The sequence below is a fragment of the Oreochromis niloticus genome, linkage group LG4 (assembly GCF_001858045.2).
Source record: "Oreochromis niloticus isolate F11D_XX linkage group LG4, O_niloticus_UMD_NMBU, whole genome shotgun sequence".
In the NCBI taxonomy this organism is placed as follows: Eukaryota; Metazoa; Chordata; class Actinopteri; order Cichliformes; family Cichlidae; genus Oreochromis; species Oreochromis niloticus.
In genome coordinates, this window is record NC_031969.2 from 22,929,178 (window position 1) to 22,946,416 (window position 17,239).

Consider the following 17,239-nt stretch of genomic DNA (forward strand, 5'->3'; position numbering starts at 1 on the left):
ATTTTTAGAGAAGCTAGTTTCTGCTCTCTAGTTTCTAGTCACATGGTTGTGGAGAAGTCCCAATGAAAAGCAGAGGAGCGATAGATGGGGTAAAGATTACTGGAGTCAACAGCAAGTCGATGAGTGGGTAAAGGCTTCACAAGAAGTGTTAGTTTCTGTCAAATCAAAGTAGGCGACTTAAGCCAAACTGAACATCCGTGTTACCTTCCGCTGATGGTATTAGATGTTAGCAAGCTTACAGGGTTGCAGTAGGATGATTTGGACTATTGAGTGCAGAGCTCCAGCTTATAATTACATACATGTTGTAAACTACTGTGCCTCAGTGTGCAGCATGCCAATTAGTCATTTAGCACATATGTCTCCCTCTCAGTGAAGTGGATGTCACATTGATCAAGGTCACTTTAGATGCCGCCTTCTCCCCGCTGCATGCAGCATTACTTACTGAGCCTCCAAACAAAGTCAAGCATGCTTGGTTGCTTGACAGGTACATTATCCTCTTTCCTGGAAACTGTTCGCTGCTGTAAACACTACTTATGTTGGCAATGAACAGAGAAAGTGCTGACGTTTTACTGCATTCATTTTAGACGCTTTTGTGCACTGGAAACTAATTTGCACATTGCAAAGCGTTCACTGCGTTTGTGGTATATCCCTAAGCAGTTTGTGGTTGAATTCGTGTTCTTTTTAGCATAGTAGTTACAGTAGCATGTAGTTGAGTGACGCTTCCCTGCTCTGTGTGGGTTGTTTCATTGACCAATAACAAAGCAAGCCCCAGAGTGTGTGCGTGTGTGAAGGTTTATCCTCTGCATGGCAAGTGGATTGATGAAACTTGTCGGCGGTAAGCAAGGGCTGTTTAACGGTTCTCATGACATCACTTTCAGTCTTGACTACAGAAGGCTGGATGATGGTAGCTCCCCAGTGTACGGCAACAACAGGTGGGCAAACAGAAAAGATTGAGGGTTTTGTCTTATAGCATTTATAAGACCATTATCGTCCCCATGTAGTGCAAATTCTTCCACAGCCCACTTCCACATCCATGTGTGTATGTATTGGTTCAATAATAATGACGCTATGAACATCTTAGCTAAACCCACACAAGTGACTTGTGAATACTTGTGTATTTTAGAGATGTGGTATAAGGTGTGTTGTGATCTCTTTATGTGATGACAGTGCTCAGCAGAGGAGCACGGCTGCAAACAAGAAGAGGGCCATACCGAACCAGGTATGTTTGATCAGTCAGCTTTTCACCAATCCCAGATTTAATCTTCCTTTACTGACGCCTCCCATTATCAACCTGTTAATCAACCTAGTGAGCATACCTGACATAACTTAGCAGTGATAAAGACCCATGGCCATTAATCTGTCTCGACCTACCTAACTGTTAATGACACTGACTGTATCCAGTCCCAATCTTTTCTAATCCTCATGTTCAACTGGCTGGTCTTTGCCAACATTGTTACAAAGCTGGTACCTCTCCTTTTCAATTTTATTCAGTGTTTTGTTGAAAAGTTTGTTGAATTGAAGTATATTTAAGGTAATTTTTAATATGATTGTATTCCTGCTAATTAGCCTCAATGGCATTTTCAGTAAGGGGAGAGTTGCCTTAGTGAACTTACAGAAGACCCTGCTTCACTGCTTTATTTTTTTTTTTAACGAGCATTTGTCTCTGGCTGTTATTAATTGCTGTTTGCATGTGACCTAGGCATGATGGTGTGAAGCAAAGTAGCCATTGATCCCCAAATTATATTGATTGTTTTGCCTTCCCATTAACTCACAAGCATCCTTTGCTACAGAATACAGAATGTGCATGGATCCTGCACCTATCAACTGAGCAACAAATATGACATAACCAAATTGTGGTATACTTGAAGTAATTCTAATTGCATGTAATTCTCTTGCTCTCTCTTTCTCTCTATACCTCTTTCTCCTCTCTCTTCATCTTCCTTTCTCTGGTTGCCAAATGGATTTCCTCTGTTTTCCTCCTGTGTGTGTGCGCTTCCTTCAAACTGTCATTCTTACCATTTTACCATCTTCTTTTCAACCTTTTGTTAAACTTTAATTTTCTACTCTTCATTACTGCTTCACTCCTCTTCTTCTCCTCTTTCCTCCTACATCTTGTCCATCATCTTTATTTCTTTGCTTCCTTACCTTATTTATTTTGGCTTTGATTTTATACTACTCCCCCCTTTTTTGCTTTAATCTCCCCCCTCCCCCCCTCCTGTTACTGCAGGGTGAGATTCTGGTAAGTACCCCTCAAACCCACACCCTGCCCGGGGCAGTAGGGGTAACTCATGCAGAAGAACTGAGGCCATCACAGACAGGTCAGCTGGTATAGTTAGGGTTCAAAAACAGGCTGCTAGGAAATAACTGTTTAAACAGCTAGCTCTAGCAAATAGCACTTTATACTTTCATCGTAATGAATTGTTGTACCTCTCTGCAGCTTGACGCACTAGGAGAGGTCTACGAGGAAAAGGTAGAGTCTCCGGAGTGACTTAAAGTGATATCAATAACAATTCTGACATCAGCACGCAGTCCAGTAATTTGGACTGTCTTTAGAGTAACACTCGGCACATTGACTTCCGTAATTCGTCACTTTAATATGACAGTAATTGTCATTAATTCTACATTGTGGTTGCTACTAACATTTTCTCTATTGAATGATATGAAAAAGATATGAATTATTTTGTGCCCATATAGGGTTTTGGCACTTCGCAGTGCTTTATTCTCTCTGTTAAGGACCAGAGAAAGATAACAAGGAACTCTTCCACCAGTGACCGTGGAGGCGTCAGTTCTCCTGTCTTTGGGTTTTTACCTCTGCTGCTGCCTCACGCATGGTGACTCAAAAGTTTGCCTTGTGGAAATCATCCTAAGTGTCACTGGGGACAAAACGGGTATTGAGAGTGGAACAAATAATAATAATAATAATTACTCATTTCCTTTATGGATTGGTTGTTAGATTAAATTCATTCCATTCTAAAAGATACTTTCTTACTAATCAAAGCTGTATTTGTACTATGATTATGGCTTTGGGATTTCTTTAATTGAATGAAATGTTTTGGGGTTTTTGGTCATTTTTATTTTCTTTTTTTACTATTTGACAAGACAACCTCAAAATATCTTTTTTGTTTTTTTTTAACACCAATCCTATGAATTTCTTTCCTTTGACTCTGATGTAATCTAATACCTTTAATTAACCATTGTATCACAAAAATTTTGATTTAACTAACTACAGAAACAAGAACATCTCACCTGTGAAATCCTCACATCGCTTATGCAAGCTTACATTAAAACAGGAAGCAGTATTTCTACCTGACTTTAATCCTCTGGATTTAAGTCTTATTGCTCTGAAAAGTTACGTTATGTTCATGCCAAGGCAAACTACCACTTCTAGCTTCTGCATTCTTGCCTCCTCTCCCATGTTTATGTTGGCACTTTTGAACCAATTAACCTTTATTTCCCATCGCTCACTCCAGTCCTCTCCTGGGTGGAAAAGGAGTGCAGGAGAGAGGTCTAAAGCAGGTTTTGAAATGGACATTTCCACTTAGATGCAGTCTGCAAAAAAGCACACTTTTCAAAGATAGTTTCACATACTGCACTTGAAATGCATGACACTCTGTGTGAGAAAATGGAGAGACCGTGGTTACACTGGTTTCTCCATAATGCATGGACTCTTTTCCTAAATTGATTCCCTCTCCAGCTCTCCACTTCAGATTTTTCTTTGCTTTTAAAATTTTTGTCCCGCTTGTGATCTCTGCTAACTCCGTCCATCTGCTTGGCTCTGTGTTTAATCTCCTTTGCTACAAATCACTTTTCCTTCTTTACCTCTTTCTTTTAAAATCAAGTAATTAATTCTCTTTTCTCAAAGTCCAGCTAAAACCATTAACAATGCTTCTCTATAACTTCCAGTGCATAGGCTAGGCTTTACTGACCCGCTGACATTAACATACCACCGCCGACCTTCGGTTTTTGGACCAGAGCCATGCTCTGGGTACCATCTGGACCCATTTGGTTTAATGATTTCCTTACTGTGGACTATAAACAATGAGGCCTACATCCCTCTTTTCAACCTTGTAATGCTTTTGTATATAGTCATCATATTACATGTGTATATACTAGATAAATGTGCATGTTTTTCTGTTCTTTAGTCACTCCATTTTGTCATAGTTTAGCATTTTCAGATTCTCTTGTGATGCCTAGTTAAGTAAATTAGATTTGTTTAGGTAAAATGTTTAATATGTACATAAAAAGAAAAAACACAAACATACCAAGGCCCAACAGGTAAGTGGGTAAGGTTTTATTGTTGTTAAATCCCATAATTAATGGCACTTTATGGGGTCCACATTTCACCAGTGCATGAACCTCATTGTTAAAGCTTTCCCTCCATCCTCCTGGTACCCCTCTCTCCCTACAACCCTTCTCCGTCATATTCTCCTGACTATATAGGTGATCAGGAAAGGCTGGCTAACCATCAACATCAGCATCATGAAAGGAGGCTCCAAGGAATACTGGTTTGTCCTGACTGCTGAGTCCCTGTCCTGGTACAAAAATGAGGAGGTGAGAAGAGTTGCAGCAGTTAAGAAACTGCTGCTAATATAAACTATCCCAAATGAGGATTTGGTGTCATTTCCCAGCCTAGCCTAACCAATGTGCAGACTACTGTTCAGCTGCAGCCTGATGAACAGGTAGTCTGAACACTGGGCAGGCGAGGTGGGGGTTGAGGGGTGAGAAGGACTCCGATGGGAGGAAGGACCCAGAGGTCATTACGTCTGCAGGCTCCAACTGTAGGACAGAGGACACAAAGAGTAAATATTATCTCAGTAATCATACATATGAAGAAAAAGCCACGCATATGGGAACTGCTTATTACTAAAACAACAGAAAACTTAAATTTTAAGTTTTTTGTGTGAAAATGCAGCATTAAATGAAACATTTTAACCATTACAACAATATGTTTAAAGTGACTCAGGCAAGTGACTCGTGCCAGTCCCTCTTGGCTAAACAGCAGTGTCTAAATATGTTTTGTAGAAAAGATGTTTACTGAGTCTCGAATTCAAGGAAATGAGACAAACGTTCACTCCAAGAAGCATGAGTGCCCTGATGGATAAACTTAAAATGATCACACTTAACTGATTTAACTAAAATGAAAGTTTGTCTCTGAATATTTTTAATAACATGAAATTCATAAAAAAATCATCACATTGCTCACCCACTTGATCGCCCTTAGTCCTCAGTTGTATCCATTCTTCCACCAAGATTTTGTTTTAAAAAGCGGGGGGAAAAGCCCACCTAAAGACTGCCGCAAGAAGTCATCATTTAAAATATGTATACACACACACACACACACACACACACAAACGTTAACTGAAAGGGCGTCCTCACGTTGGTAGCCTTTTGTGAAAAGTCGAAGAGAAAGGAGCGGTACGATGGTGGAGGCAAACTGACGTGGCAGGCGGGCTGAAATGTTCCAGCCGGGATCTGACTTTGGAATTTGCAGGAAATCGTACTGGGTTACGGGGGCCAGAGCAGAGGGAGGGGGGTGATTGTGTGTACAAGTGTGCATGTGTGTAGGCACTTGTTTACATGAGTCAGCCTAAATGTTTTAGGAATTGGGTGTATCTGTGCAAGTGCGTTGTTATGCACACGCCCAAAGTTCAGTTTTATGTATTTGTTCGCTTTAGTCAGGCTTATCTGTTTGTTTGTCTTTGCACGTGCAGTTAAAGACTTAACCCCTGTTTTTTTTTTTTTTTTTGCGAGTGTGTATGTGTCGCGAGGGCGGGGGATCATGAGGAACCGAGTGATGTAACTCTTGGGCCTGCACCCCGCTCTCTGTGGTTGTGCAGACATAAATGCTTCCAGATGTCTTTGCTCAACAGCGAAAGCTGGCACCCCATCCCCCTAGAGCTCCCTCATGCTCCTCCTCCTCACACTCATCATAAATTTCTTCATCCCACCAGCCTGGTGGTCGTCCACCCAGAGGAAATGCATTCCATCATGTCTGCTCATTGGTGACGAAGTATCAGAGCAATGCTCTGTGATTTTCATCTACAGCCTACAGTTGAAATCGGAGCTCTTCAACCCTACATAGTATGGAGGGGTTTACACATCAAATCATTTAGAAGTTCTATAAGTAACATTTGTGACTTAAGTGAAATATTCAAACAGAGAACATCTTTCTGTGGTATTTAAAGAAAGCAAATGAAGAACTGAAAAAGAGTAAGGGTTTTTTTTCCCCACAGAGAAATTAGAATTTGAAAAGGCCTCCAAATTTTTTTTTGGGGGGGGGATACCAGAAAAATTTGATGCCATTAAGGACAAATGAGGCTCTCTATAAAATCCCGACTTGCTGAATAATTTTTCTACTAGTCTGTTGGAGGAAAGCTTCATATGTTTTAGTACCATCGGTCATTTTCTAAAAACGTGACTCTGAAATTTATTTTTGAATTTTATTTGTTTTTCAATGCTTTTGTAAATTTCAGTAAATGTTATTTACATCGTGAGAAATATCTTGACTATTGGGAGGTTTCAAAATTTCACTGCAGCACTGTGTAGAAGTCCTTACTTGTTCTCTGTTATATGTTCAAGGTTTGCCTGTTATTATTACTTTCTGTCGTGTGTAAAAACATTTTTTTTCTCATGCTAGGAAAAAGAAAAGAAGTATATGCTTCCCTTGGATAACCTGAAGCTCAGAGATGTTGAGAAAGGCTTTATGTCCACAAAGCACATCTTTGCAATCTTCAACACTGAACAGAGGTCAGTCGTGTTAATAATAAAACCCATACTTGTTGACCGGTATTCCTGCAGGCCTATCTTTTCCTTGTCACTTTGTGTGCGTGCATGAATTTGTGTATTGGAGTGAAGCTACACACAGCCACTTGTTTATCTCTACAGGAACGTGTACAAGGATCTTCGCCAAATAGAACTGGCATGTGATTCTCAGGACGATGTGGACAGCTGGAAAGCGTCTTTCCTCAGGGCTGGAGTTTATCCAGAAAAGGACCAGGTATGTAACAGGGTCTTTCTGTTTGACTAAAAACCCTAAATTTGGAAATATTACATTATTATAAACATGACGTAAGCTGGTATTTTCACTGGGATCTGTTTTCCATTAGAGAACCAGAAAGCATTCATAATCAAGCTCAGAGTTTGGACTTACTGTGCAACTATAAACACTCTATAGTGCTTTTTCTCTCTTTACATTTTTAGGAGAATTTTCATATTTGCTCCTATTACAGGAAGCAAATGTGTAGATGCGTGTAGGCTATAATTCTTCATCTTTGCTGTTTTGATTTTGTGGTTAAGGAGGAGAATGAAGAGCCTTGCCCTGCAGACACATTCTCCATGGATCCTCAGTTGGAACGGCAGGTGGAAACCATCCGCAACCTGGTGGACTCGTACATCGGCATCATAAACAAATCTATTAGAGATCTTGTGCCCAAGACCATCATGCATCTCATGATCAACAGCGTAAGTTCAGCAGTTCTCATCACCAGACCAAAGTAATTGACTAGACTCGAAATATGCTAGAAGTAGAGTATAGTTATCCAATCACATTGGAAAATTTCTTTTGGGGGGAGGGGCTTGTGTTTATAAGTTGGGCATAGCAGTGTGCAATTTCTCTGACGGAGCAGTGATCATGTTGTGGTGGGCCATACTGTGTGAAGTGACATGCATATTTAAGTTACAAAGTTATGCAGTTGCACCATGAAATGGGTTCAATCGATTGATAGTTGCAGAAAACAGTTGATGCTCACACCCATACTCTGTATGGCGTATGGTGTGGCGTTTTCCAGCACTATTCAACCATCAGAAATACAATATGAGAAGAATATATATCCCAACAGTGTCTGCATGTTCTGGGTCTATTACTGCAACACTGCACTGTATTTCACTTAGAGCTTAATTGGCTTCTTTTCTGCAGATTCTCTATGACAGCCACTTCATACAGTGCAGAATACATTCAAGCGCAGTTGCTGGTCAAAGCGGATCCTAATTGTGAGGATATGTCCTGTGAAAAATGCCAACAGTAGCTGTATCTCAACCTAAACTTTAAATAAGAGCATGTACTATTGCAGCACTCTGCATGTCCTAAAATATTGCACTTCTACACAGTATCCCTCCTACGTATGCAAGGTGTGTTTCTGTGAACTGTGGGAGGATGTAGCATGTTTTTTTACTAGTTCTGTTGATCGTTATCTTTCTTAAAACAAGCTTTTAATTGTACTTACAGTACCAAGATAGTGTATTTACTGTAGAACTATGGAGAACAGTTTTTAGTTTTCTTGTTTTTTGTTATTAGCATTAGTTGTGCATTTTATTTTGACACAAGTTCCTAAACCTGAAGCAATTAAGAGAATTTATGAGGCATCCTCACAGTAACTTGCCCACTGTCCATTTATTCTGATTTATTATTTTAGTGAGCCTACTTTGGCATTTTCTAGCAGTCCAGCAACTACACATACACACACTTATAACAAACTCCTACACAACTGTCTAGTAAACAGCTCCTTTGCCAAGACTTTAAAATATTTTTGGTCACAGATCTATGCGTATTTTTCTTTTATGAGTAAGTATTAACCCCATAATATCTTATTAATTGGAACCACATACTACCGCCATTTTCCTGCTCCATATCTAAAAATCTATCTTGATTAACATGTCTTGTTTATAGGCGAAGGACTTCATCCACTCAGAGCTTCTGGCCTACCTCTATTCATCTGGGGATCAGAACAGCCTCATGGAGGAGTCGGCTGACCAGGCCCAGCGTAGAGACGAAATGCTGCGCATGTATCATGCACTCAAGGAAGCACTGGTCATTATTGGCGATATCAGTGCCAACACAATCTCCACCCCAGTACCACCACCTGTAAATGACGGCTGGATGCAGGAAGCCAGGTGAGGGTTAACGGGCTGTGAATGTAATAGTTGAAACGCACTTTCTCTAATCACACTGGAGAATTCATGTGATCTTTGTGTTGGTTTTCATTTTCCTTTCCTTTTCTCATGCACTAAACTTTCTTTTCTCAGTCCCACCTCTCAGCGCAGGCCACCTCCTACGTCATCCCAACCCCCCAGCCGTCCACCTGCTGTGAGGGGACCAACACCAGGACCTCCCTTGAACCCTTCCCCTGCCTTTGGAGCACCACTCAATCCCTCTCCAGCCTTTGGTGCACCCCCAATCCCCTCCCGCCCAGGCCCACCCATCAATGCCTTCAATAGCAGTCAGGATCCCTTCAGTGCACCCCCGCAGATCCCCTCCCGGCCTGCTCGTGTCCCTCCCAATATTCCCAGGTACGTTTTATGATGTAACCAGCAATGTGTTGAAGGTGTTTACTGTGATTTTTGTCTCACAGACTCTGTAACAGTTTGTCTTTGACGTCACATCATCGTCTTTCTTTCGAGAGTTCCAGGCATGGTTTGTGGTTTGTCTGTCGTCTGTATACATACCTATTATTTCTGTATGCGTCATTCTTTCCTGAGTCTCAGTTTTCTCTTTGTCACTCTTCTTCCGTTCTTCTCTCTCTTCTACTTCTGTTTGGGAAGTTTGGTTTCTTCACTGCCTCTTTGAGAGCACATCTCACTTCTTGTCCTGGTTTTTCTCTCCTCGTTACAGCCGAAGACCCCCTGGTGCTCCTTCTCACCGGCCCACCATTATTCGCCCTGCTGAGCCCTCCCTGCTAGACTAGACCTGTGGCCAAGTCCACCTAAGTGTGTGTGTATTTGTGTGTGGATGTGTGTATCTGCACACTATAGGCAGGGGCGGGGGCTCAAGGGGAGGGGCTGACTGATAGTAGTGCATAACATGCATCATCCAGCCGCATTGATGTCTGTTCAAGCAATGTTAATAAGCTGCTAATAATGTGTTTATAAGTGCGCAGGAAAGAAAGCAAGCCCTTAACCACTTGAATATTGCATTTGACTGCTCTAAAAGAGGAAAGAAAAAAACGGCTCATCTGTGAGATGCATTCAGCTTCTGTCATTAGGAGATGATGTGTCAGATTCAATATTTTTTAAATGTAATAACTGGTTAATTTCCTCTACAGTTTATTTCCTGGCAAGGTTCTCAGCAGAAGTACATTTATTAAGTTATTAACTGGTACAGGCTGGGTTTTTCTCTCCCCTCCCCCCACTTTTTTTTTTTTTCCCCTTCAAAATAAGCCCGGACGTTCAAGTCTAGGTTTGACTTTGTAATATACACCCATAACCAGCTGTTCTCTCGGGTCTCCTGATTTCATATTGGAAAAACAATGGCTTATTATCACTGTTTTGTTTTTTTTCCTTCCCTTGTGTTGTTTTATTTGGGTGAATTTGTCCTTTTTAAATGACAGTTATACATGTAGCTTTAAAATGAAATCTTAATCTCAACCGAGTGTAAAAACAAAGGAAAAAAAAAAAAAGATACAGAGCAGGGTTGTTTGAGACTGAGAGAAATAGCTTCGGTTCCTGTGTCAACTATTATTTTCCTCAATGAAATGATGTTATTCATTGACCGTTATAATCCAAGCACTTCTAACCACCTAGCCTTACATTAAGCCACTCATAGCAGGGATGCTGTAGCTTGTTACCATAACACTATGCACAAAAGTCCTGGCGGGGGGAGGGGGTGGGTGGGATGGATGCTGTCTGCACTTTCTGGGAAGCTTTCTCCACTAATTTGGAGATGATCACGTCTTGAATTTTAATCCTTCTAGTCTCAGTCATACCTCAGTGAGGCCTACAGCCTTGGAGGAGAGTTAATTCCTGGATTAGCTGATTCAAATAGAACGGCGCACATGGTACAGTTTTCTCTCAGAGAGGATAAAGCTTGATGAAGCTGAGGGGTGTGTGGACAGATCTGTGATTCAGAGTGTAAAGGTGGTATTAAGCATAGATCAGATGTCACGTCTCTGTCTGGGCTTAATTTTCAAGGAAATTTTCTCTCACTTATGCTTCCATGCATAAAACCATCTTGTATATAGCTGGCCTATACTGGGGGAGTTGGCTTATCTCTCATTTTATTATAGGGTATATGACAAAGCATGCTATCGATCATAATCCAAGCCCAAAATGTCAAAATACAACGGTAGTCATCAAATTAAAACGCTTATTTCATAGATTAGACTTCAATAAAGGCAGAAAAGGAGATTATTTCATTGTGCTTTATTTAAAATCTGGGCTTTTTTTTTTTTTTTTTCCATTTCTTTTGATGCTTTGGTAGCAATTGTATCATCTCTGTACAGGTATGTTCAACTGAGCCCCCCAGCTTCGCCTGGACTGTTATTTAGGGTTTTGCTACAGGGATTATTGTCTAAACTTGGACGTGCACTTGGTTCAGCTGTGATTATTTGCTGATGATCTTTTGATTGCTCTTTGAACGTATTTGACCATAATAAAATATATATATATATATATATATATATATTTTTAAGTCTTTAAGGGGAAATTGGGAGTTACATTGGGCACTCGTTTTCTGTTTTTTGGTTTGATCAGTAGTGGTGAGCAGGTGCTGGGATTTGTGGTTTACAAAGGCACATCCTGTCAAGAGAAGCTCCCTAAGATGGTAGTCTGCATCGAGGAAAGATAATTAATTTAGCCAGACTGACAAATCAAAAAAGCTGTTTAAAAAAAAAAAAAAATGCAGCAAGATCCCAAACCACTGGCTCTTGAGACAAAATGTGCCTTTTCTTCCTTTCTCAAGGTCTGGCTTTCAGTGACAGCACCGGGAAGATTAAAATATTCCTATCCGGTATTTATACTGAAGATCTTTAATAATGGATCTTCCACACTCCCCATGGTACACAAATTTTAAACAACCAAAACAGATATTCATTGGTCTAGAGTTTGTATAAATCTCTGTGCTTGTCACTTAGACCTGCCCTTGAAAAGGCTAACCTGTAAATGGCTTGTCACATAGTAGGCTGTGAGCAAACTGCCTTTCTCCCTAACGGACGTACCCATCTTTCTTCGAACCCAACTCCTCTCGGATCTGGAAGACGGGGGTTGGAAAACAACCTGCAAACATTTTTTTTTTCTTCAAACCTTGTCAAGTGCCTCTGTAGCAATTAATTGATTTGAATAAACAATATGAACTGATTTAGAAAGGCGAGTAAATAAAGAGGTGTTGTGTACAATAAAGGGACTGGCTCTGGTGGTTGGTGTCTCTTTGTGTCTTGTGTGGTCTTCTCTCTTTCTCTCAGATAATATGTAGAGCATTTCCTGGTGGTCCTCTCCTTTCCCTTTGCTTTTGCTCTCTCTCTCTCAGGCTAAAACAAGCCCATATTCCTATGGCAACCTTCTACTTAGCAGCCTGCAGAGATGCATCTTGACAAATCCTGTGGTGATGAGCAGGAACACACTACATCGTCGCAACATTAGCCTTTAATCATTGTTTCTCTGTGGGCCAAATCACCTTCCAATAACAGCTTCTCAGATTTTCTCTTGCAACACTAAATTGAAATATAATCATACATTTTTTACACCAATGAAAGATTAAAAGTTGTTTTTAGTATTTAGATTTTTCCGGGCAGTATTTAAAATTCAAATGTAAAATGCACTTCCCTAGTATTTCCCTTTGCTTAAACAAAAGGTCCGTCTATCCCTCAGCTGGCGCCTGCCACAGTACAAATGTCCTCACTGTTCTGATAACTGGATCCTGAAGGGTTAACATGTCAACGGCAATTCTTTACTGCGTGTCACCAAGAGATTAATGTCAGTTGTTCCTGAACAGGCGCCCGGCCCCTCGTCGAAACCAGCAGTGACCTTGACCGCTCCGCAGTGGATGTGAAATGACTCCAATCAATGACGACGATGGGAACAGAAGAGCACATTTTAATTTCACTTCATCAAAACAAAGAGGCACTCCCAATAAAGCTGTTACAGTCCTGCATTTGATATCCGACAGTCAGCCTAACTGAAGAATTCAAAGTGAGAGGCATGGTTCAGGGTTTTCTTTCTTTCTTTCTTTGGGATAAATTACGCTAATGATTGTGGGCACAAAAAGCTGAAATGGTTTGAAATCTCATGATGTACTTTCAGTTCTCTGTTCCCAATCCCCCAGAAGACCTTAGAGCATTTGTTTTGTATCATTTCAGTTCTAGATTACCAGACATGGTGCCAACTCACAAAGGCAAAGTGCAGCAGGAGAATTGTATTATAATTTTTCATGCATCTGCTCGGTGATGAAAAGGAGAAAATGCCTTTCACGTGGTGGGGCATTACCACAATAAAATAATTCATGGCAGAGTCTTTAACTGCTCACAGTTATAGAAATATACACCTGGCTTTACTGACTTCTCTACCTTTAGTACCACAAAGTGCAATTGAATGAAACAAGTGACTCTGATGCCTTTTTCCCAGCTACCTGACTGTTATTGTTTTGTGTAATATTTAACTGTCGTATACTAAATCTAATCAGGGACTTTTTGTGATTGTAAATATTTTTTTTTATTACAGTTATTATTTTGCATCCGTTTTATTTTTTAAAGCTTTGAAAAAGCTTCATTATGCGCTTTCATGAGGTGAGGTATCTGATAATTAGTTTTTTGGTGGTTTGATAATCTTAGTTTTTAAATGTCCGTGCCAAATGTAGCATTTGTAATTCAATAAACTTTCAAGAGAGAAGAGCTGACTTTGTAGCTTCCCTAATGAAACTTTTAAAAAATACCAGTGCCACAGGCATCCACTATTGTGCTATAAATGTGATTTCAGGGATGACGCAAAAGCAGGAAGCGGTTTCCACAATCCATCAAAGGGAACAGTTTTTGACAATTACAAAAAAAATCCAGTGCAAAAACCAGCTTTTTAAAATGATGTAAACTATTCCTTTAAATTCAGCTCCCGAGGCCATGTCAGTTGAGTGTTTTCTGCTAGTCTTTCGTCGATGGAGGTAAGGATGGTTTTGTTATGTTCGGACCTGCTTGGTGTTGACAAAGAGGCGTCGGAGGGTGTAAATTTGAACGACAGCAACAGTGAGCATGACTGACAGGTTTACGCAGGACCAAAAGGACACTCGCCACAAGTTGTCCTCCAGAAGGTAGCGGTCCCTTGCCTCAAATGCCCTCAGCATGGCCTGGACTTGATGGCTTTTCTCCAGGTGCCGGTGCACAGAGTCCATTCTCGCCTGGAGGGGGACAAAAAAGACATTAAGTGGATTTAAAAGAATGGCGCTGATATGATAACCAGTTGGAGACTAAATTTAGATCCAGGAGATGTATAATTTTATTTTGTGCTCTCACCCTGATGTCTTCCATTTTGTAGTCCACCATGCTGTCTGACATTACAGTGTCTAACCAGTCATCTTGGCCTCCGTTTTTGCTGTTCAGACTATTAATGACCACCTCAAAAAACACCATCTTCTCTGACATTTTACTGAAGTTGTTGTCAAAACATAACCTGTAGTCTCCATCAACTGTGGGATCCACCCTACAGGAAAAAGAACATTATGAATACAGGTGGCTGATTGATATGAATCTCCCACATTGTATATGTCTTGATACACGTTCAATCATCCAGGTAAGAAAGAGTTTACCTGGACGTTGCATCTTCAGTGGGAAAAACTGTGATGAAACATTTCTCCTACTGAAAACGCAACGTCCACTAAAATGTACGTTATTAGGTAGACTTTATAACCCCTTCTTCCCTTTAATTCAGTTCAGTTTTATATAGCAAAAATCACAACAGGCGCCTTCAGAATGATTGACCTTTAAGGCACAGACTCAACAAGACGCTGTAAACAATCCTCTGAGATTTTGGTCCATATTAAAATGATAGCATCACACAGTTGCAGCAGATTTGTCATTTGTCACATTCATGATGTGAATCTTGTGTTTCACCACATCACAAAGGTGCTCTATTAGACTGAGATCTAGTGACTGTGGAGGCTATTTGAGAACCATGACCTGATTTTCATATTCAAGAAACCAGTTCGAGAGCTTTGTGACATGGCACATTATCCTGCTAGAAGCAGCCATCAGAAGAAGGCTACATTATGTTCTGTAAACCCTAAAGATGGTTTTATGTTTATGGGGTTTTTTCCATGCTTTTTTTTTTTGTTTGTTTATTATTTTAGGGTTTGTAGCCTACAATATAAAGCACCTTGACATGACAGTGGTTGTGGAGGGCTTATATAAACAGAACTGAATTGAAATGAAGCAAAAATCACAGCAGATCAGCTGTTTTTGAAATACTCAGACCAGCCCATCTGGGAACAACAACAGTGTTGCATTCAAGGTCACTTGAATTGCTTTTCGACCCCATTTTGATGCTTACTTTGAACTTCAGCAGGTCACCTTGAGCATACCTAGATGCCTAAATACATTCATTTACTGCCCTGTGATTAGCTGATTAAATATTTGCATTAAAAAGAACTTGAACAGGTGCATCTAATGAAGTAGCTGGTGAGTCATTCTTTAGGCACATCTGTTTAACTACTTTTTAATGCAAATACTAAAGAGCAAGAGAGACAGGTGATCTCAGACTGAACAGATACCCACGTGTGGATACCATCAGACCTCCTGAAGTCGGAGACTAGCCGATGTCCGGTGGGTGAGAGGAGGATAAACCCAACATCCAGACCTGACCCTGCTATCACCTGTAACAAAAACAGGGATTGAAGTCAGTAATTGCAAAGGTTTGAAGTCACAATCACACAGAATTCACTAACACAGCTCCTTTCTTTTCATCCCAGACATGCAGCTTACATGTAAAGCTTCTCTACTACTTTACAGGTTCATTTGCAACAGCTGCCTGAAATTCAAATTAGAACCCTGATAGTAGCCTGAGCGACAACCTAGCTCACGTGCAATCCCACTGTCTGAGTTCTAGCCACACAGTTCTCAGCAGTTAAAAGTCTTTATTTCAACACCTAAATAAACCACTAGTTAATGAAAAGCACAGGGTCAGACAAGTTTAACACCCAAGGTAGGAAACTGATGATTTTCTACATTGATTTGCTACACAGGAAATTGATGAATTTTATCAGTGACTGACTGAAAAAAAGAAGAAGAAAAAAAGGATTTTGTCAGATTTTTACTTCTGAAGCAGGAGTGGAACGTAAGGATACTGAAGGTGTAGTTATGATGTTTAATAATTGTGGCTTAGGTTTCCAATGCTACACGGAGACATAAAGAGTCATGACTCAGAACCAGCACACCACCACAGCCCCGCAGCTGCGAAGAGATTGCCATAACAGAGTGACCGCGATACTAACTGTGGTCTGATTATAGGAAGTTAAGCAAGGTTATGTTGAACTTTTGAAATGAAAGTTCCTTTGGATTTATGCATTGTGTGTGTGTGTGGTGGGGAGGTAATGCATAGAGGTAGATGAATCATTTTGTGGGTTATTTTGCCCCCCCCCTCCCCCTGTGTTATGGCTTCTGCAGCACCAGTGGTTTTGTTATCTCTCTCTATGCAGTGCCAAAGTCCAACACGTTTTCTTGTTTTTGAGTTACATATTATACACCAACTTTTTCCGGCTAAAGCAAACATCAGAATAAACTCTGTACGTGTACAGACAAACACCAAAGAGACGCACAAGAGAGAAGTTTCCACTCACCTGGTATTCAACTTCCATGCTGTCGTTCATTGCCGTCTTTTGGTAAAAACACTCTGTGCTTCCAGCTGGTAAGAGGAACGTAAACCCCATGTTTTTGTTTGGGCCCAAACCCAAAGTCAACCCCAAAGTCAGAGTTAAATATGCCAGCAAACAGAGCTGTGCAGACGCAGTCATCATGCTTTGGTGGCAGTGCATAGTCCATTTATTCTACTTTCACCAACTAAGAGCCACTTGTTACACATTTGCTACACAGTTTTCTGCATATCTCTAATTGCTTACTCGCACTCTGACAGTTGGAGAATAGCCAATAGATAGCACCGGTTTCCTTAAAAGCTCAATGAGTGGAGCCACCGTTGCGACCAATAGCGCTTTGCGGTCTGAACAGCAGAGCTGACAAAGCTGACATGAAGTAATTGGTAAAAAAAAATAAATAAATAAAAAGGTAAAAAAACCCTAAAAATTCTACAAAATTTCTTCGAAGACAAAAGTGCTATGTTTCGCATATTTCATTTCCCCTTTCTCTTAATTTTCTGGTTTGTACACGCGTAAGATCACTAACGTTGTAGGCGAACTACCTGACATTTTCCTTTAGGTGGAGCTGTTGATAAGATAAAAAAAAAAGAATAGAAACCAGGCTTGATATTAAAAAACACAACAAACATGATTTATGATAACTTCATGAATAAATAAATATACGTTGTATCATAAAGCCTT

The 17,239-nt window shown here is 40.4% G+C and overlaps 2 protein-coding genes and 1 long non-coding RNA gene across 10 annotated transcripts in view; 1 reads left to right on the forward strand and 2 right to left on the reverse strand.

The window, feature by feature from the left end:
- The window catches only part of dnm2a (dynamin 2a), a 32,028-nt gene extending 18,827 nt beyond the window's left edge, over positions 1 to 13,201 (forward strand). For 2 of the 8 annotated variants that reach the window (XM_019357847.2, XM_019357850.2), the window contains exons 13-21: positions 1,168 to 1,219; positions 2,228 to 2,239; positions 4,441 to 4,551; positions 6,638 to 6,747; positions 6,886 to 6,997; positions 7,297 to 7,461; positions 8,666 to 8,889; positions 9,022 to 9,285; positions 9,608 to 12,123. In XM_019357847.2, the coding sequence (XP_019213392.1) occupies positions 1,168 to 1,219; positions 2,228 to 2,239; positions 4,441 to 4,551; positions 6,638 to 6,747; positions 6,886 to 6,997; positions 7,297 to 7,461; positions 8,666 to 8,889; positions 9,022 to 9,285; positions 9,608 to 9,680 (1,123 nt within the window). In that variant the 3' untranslated portion in view covers positions 9,681 to 12,123. Of the gene's footprint in view, positions 1 to 1,167; positions 1,220 to 2,227; positions 2,240 to 2,437; positions 2,471 to 4,440; positions 4,673 to 6,637; positions 6,748 to 6,885; positions 6,998 to 7,296; positions 7,462 to 8,665; positions 8,890 to 9,021; positions 9,286 to 9,607; positions 12,124 to 12,700 lie in introns of those variants that run through there. The other 6 variants (XM_019357848.2, XM_019357851.2, XM_025906315.1 and 3 more) reach the window with 5 other exon arrangements.
- On the reverse strand, positions 4,260 to 6,606 carry LOC106097993 (uncharacterized). The gene is made up of 3 exons (XR_001224072.3): positions 5,377 to 6,606; positions 5,204 to 5,290; positions 4,260 to 4,776 (listed from the first exon to the last, which is right to left on the reverse strand). It is a non-coding gene; the product is annotated as an uncharacterized LOC106097993 (long non-coding RNA).
- Positions 13,059 to 16,885, reverse strand: LOC100710222 (transmembrane emp24 domain-containing protein 1). The gene is made up of 4 exons (XM_003442100.5): positions 16,526 to 16,885; positions 15,465 to 15,562; positions 14,208 to 14,394; positions 13,059 to 14,092 (listed from the first exon to the last, which is right to left on the reverse strand). The coding sequence occupies exons 1-4, from the start codon at positions 16,718 to 16,720 to the stop codon at positions 13,874 to 13,876; spliced, it is 699 nt and encodes a 232-aa protein (XP_003442148.1). The 5' UTR covers positions 16,721 to 16,885; the 3' UTR covers positions 13,059 to 13,873.
- Between the last annotated feature and the right edge of the window lie 354 nt (positions 16,886 to 17,239).

Bases quoted from the DNA above. Each gene is read 5' to 3' on its own strand.
- LOC100710222 (XM_003442100.5), bottom strand. From the start codon at position 16,720: ATGCACTGCCACCAAAGCATGATGACTGCGTCTGCACAGCTCTGTTTG. The intron at 14,395-15,464 runs GTGGGTATCTGT...TTTTTCCTGTAG, and splicing joins AGGTCTGATGGTATCCACAC to GGTGGATCCCACAGTTGATG. The intron at 14,093-14,207 runs GTGAGAGCACAA...GTCCCCCTCCAG, and splicing joins ACAAAATGGAAGACATCAGG to GCGAGAATGGACTCTGTGCA.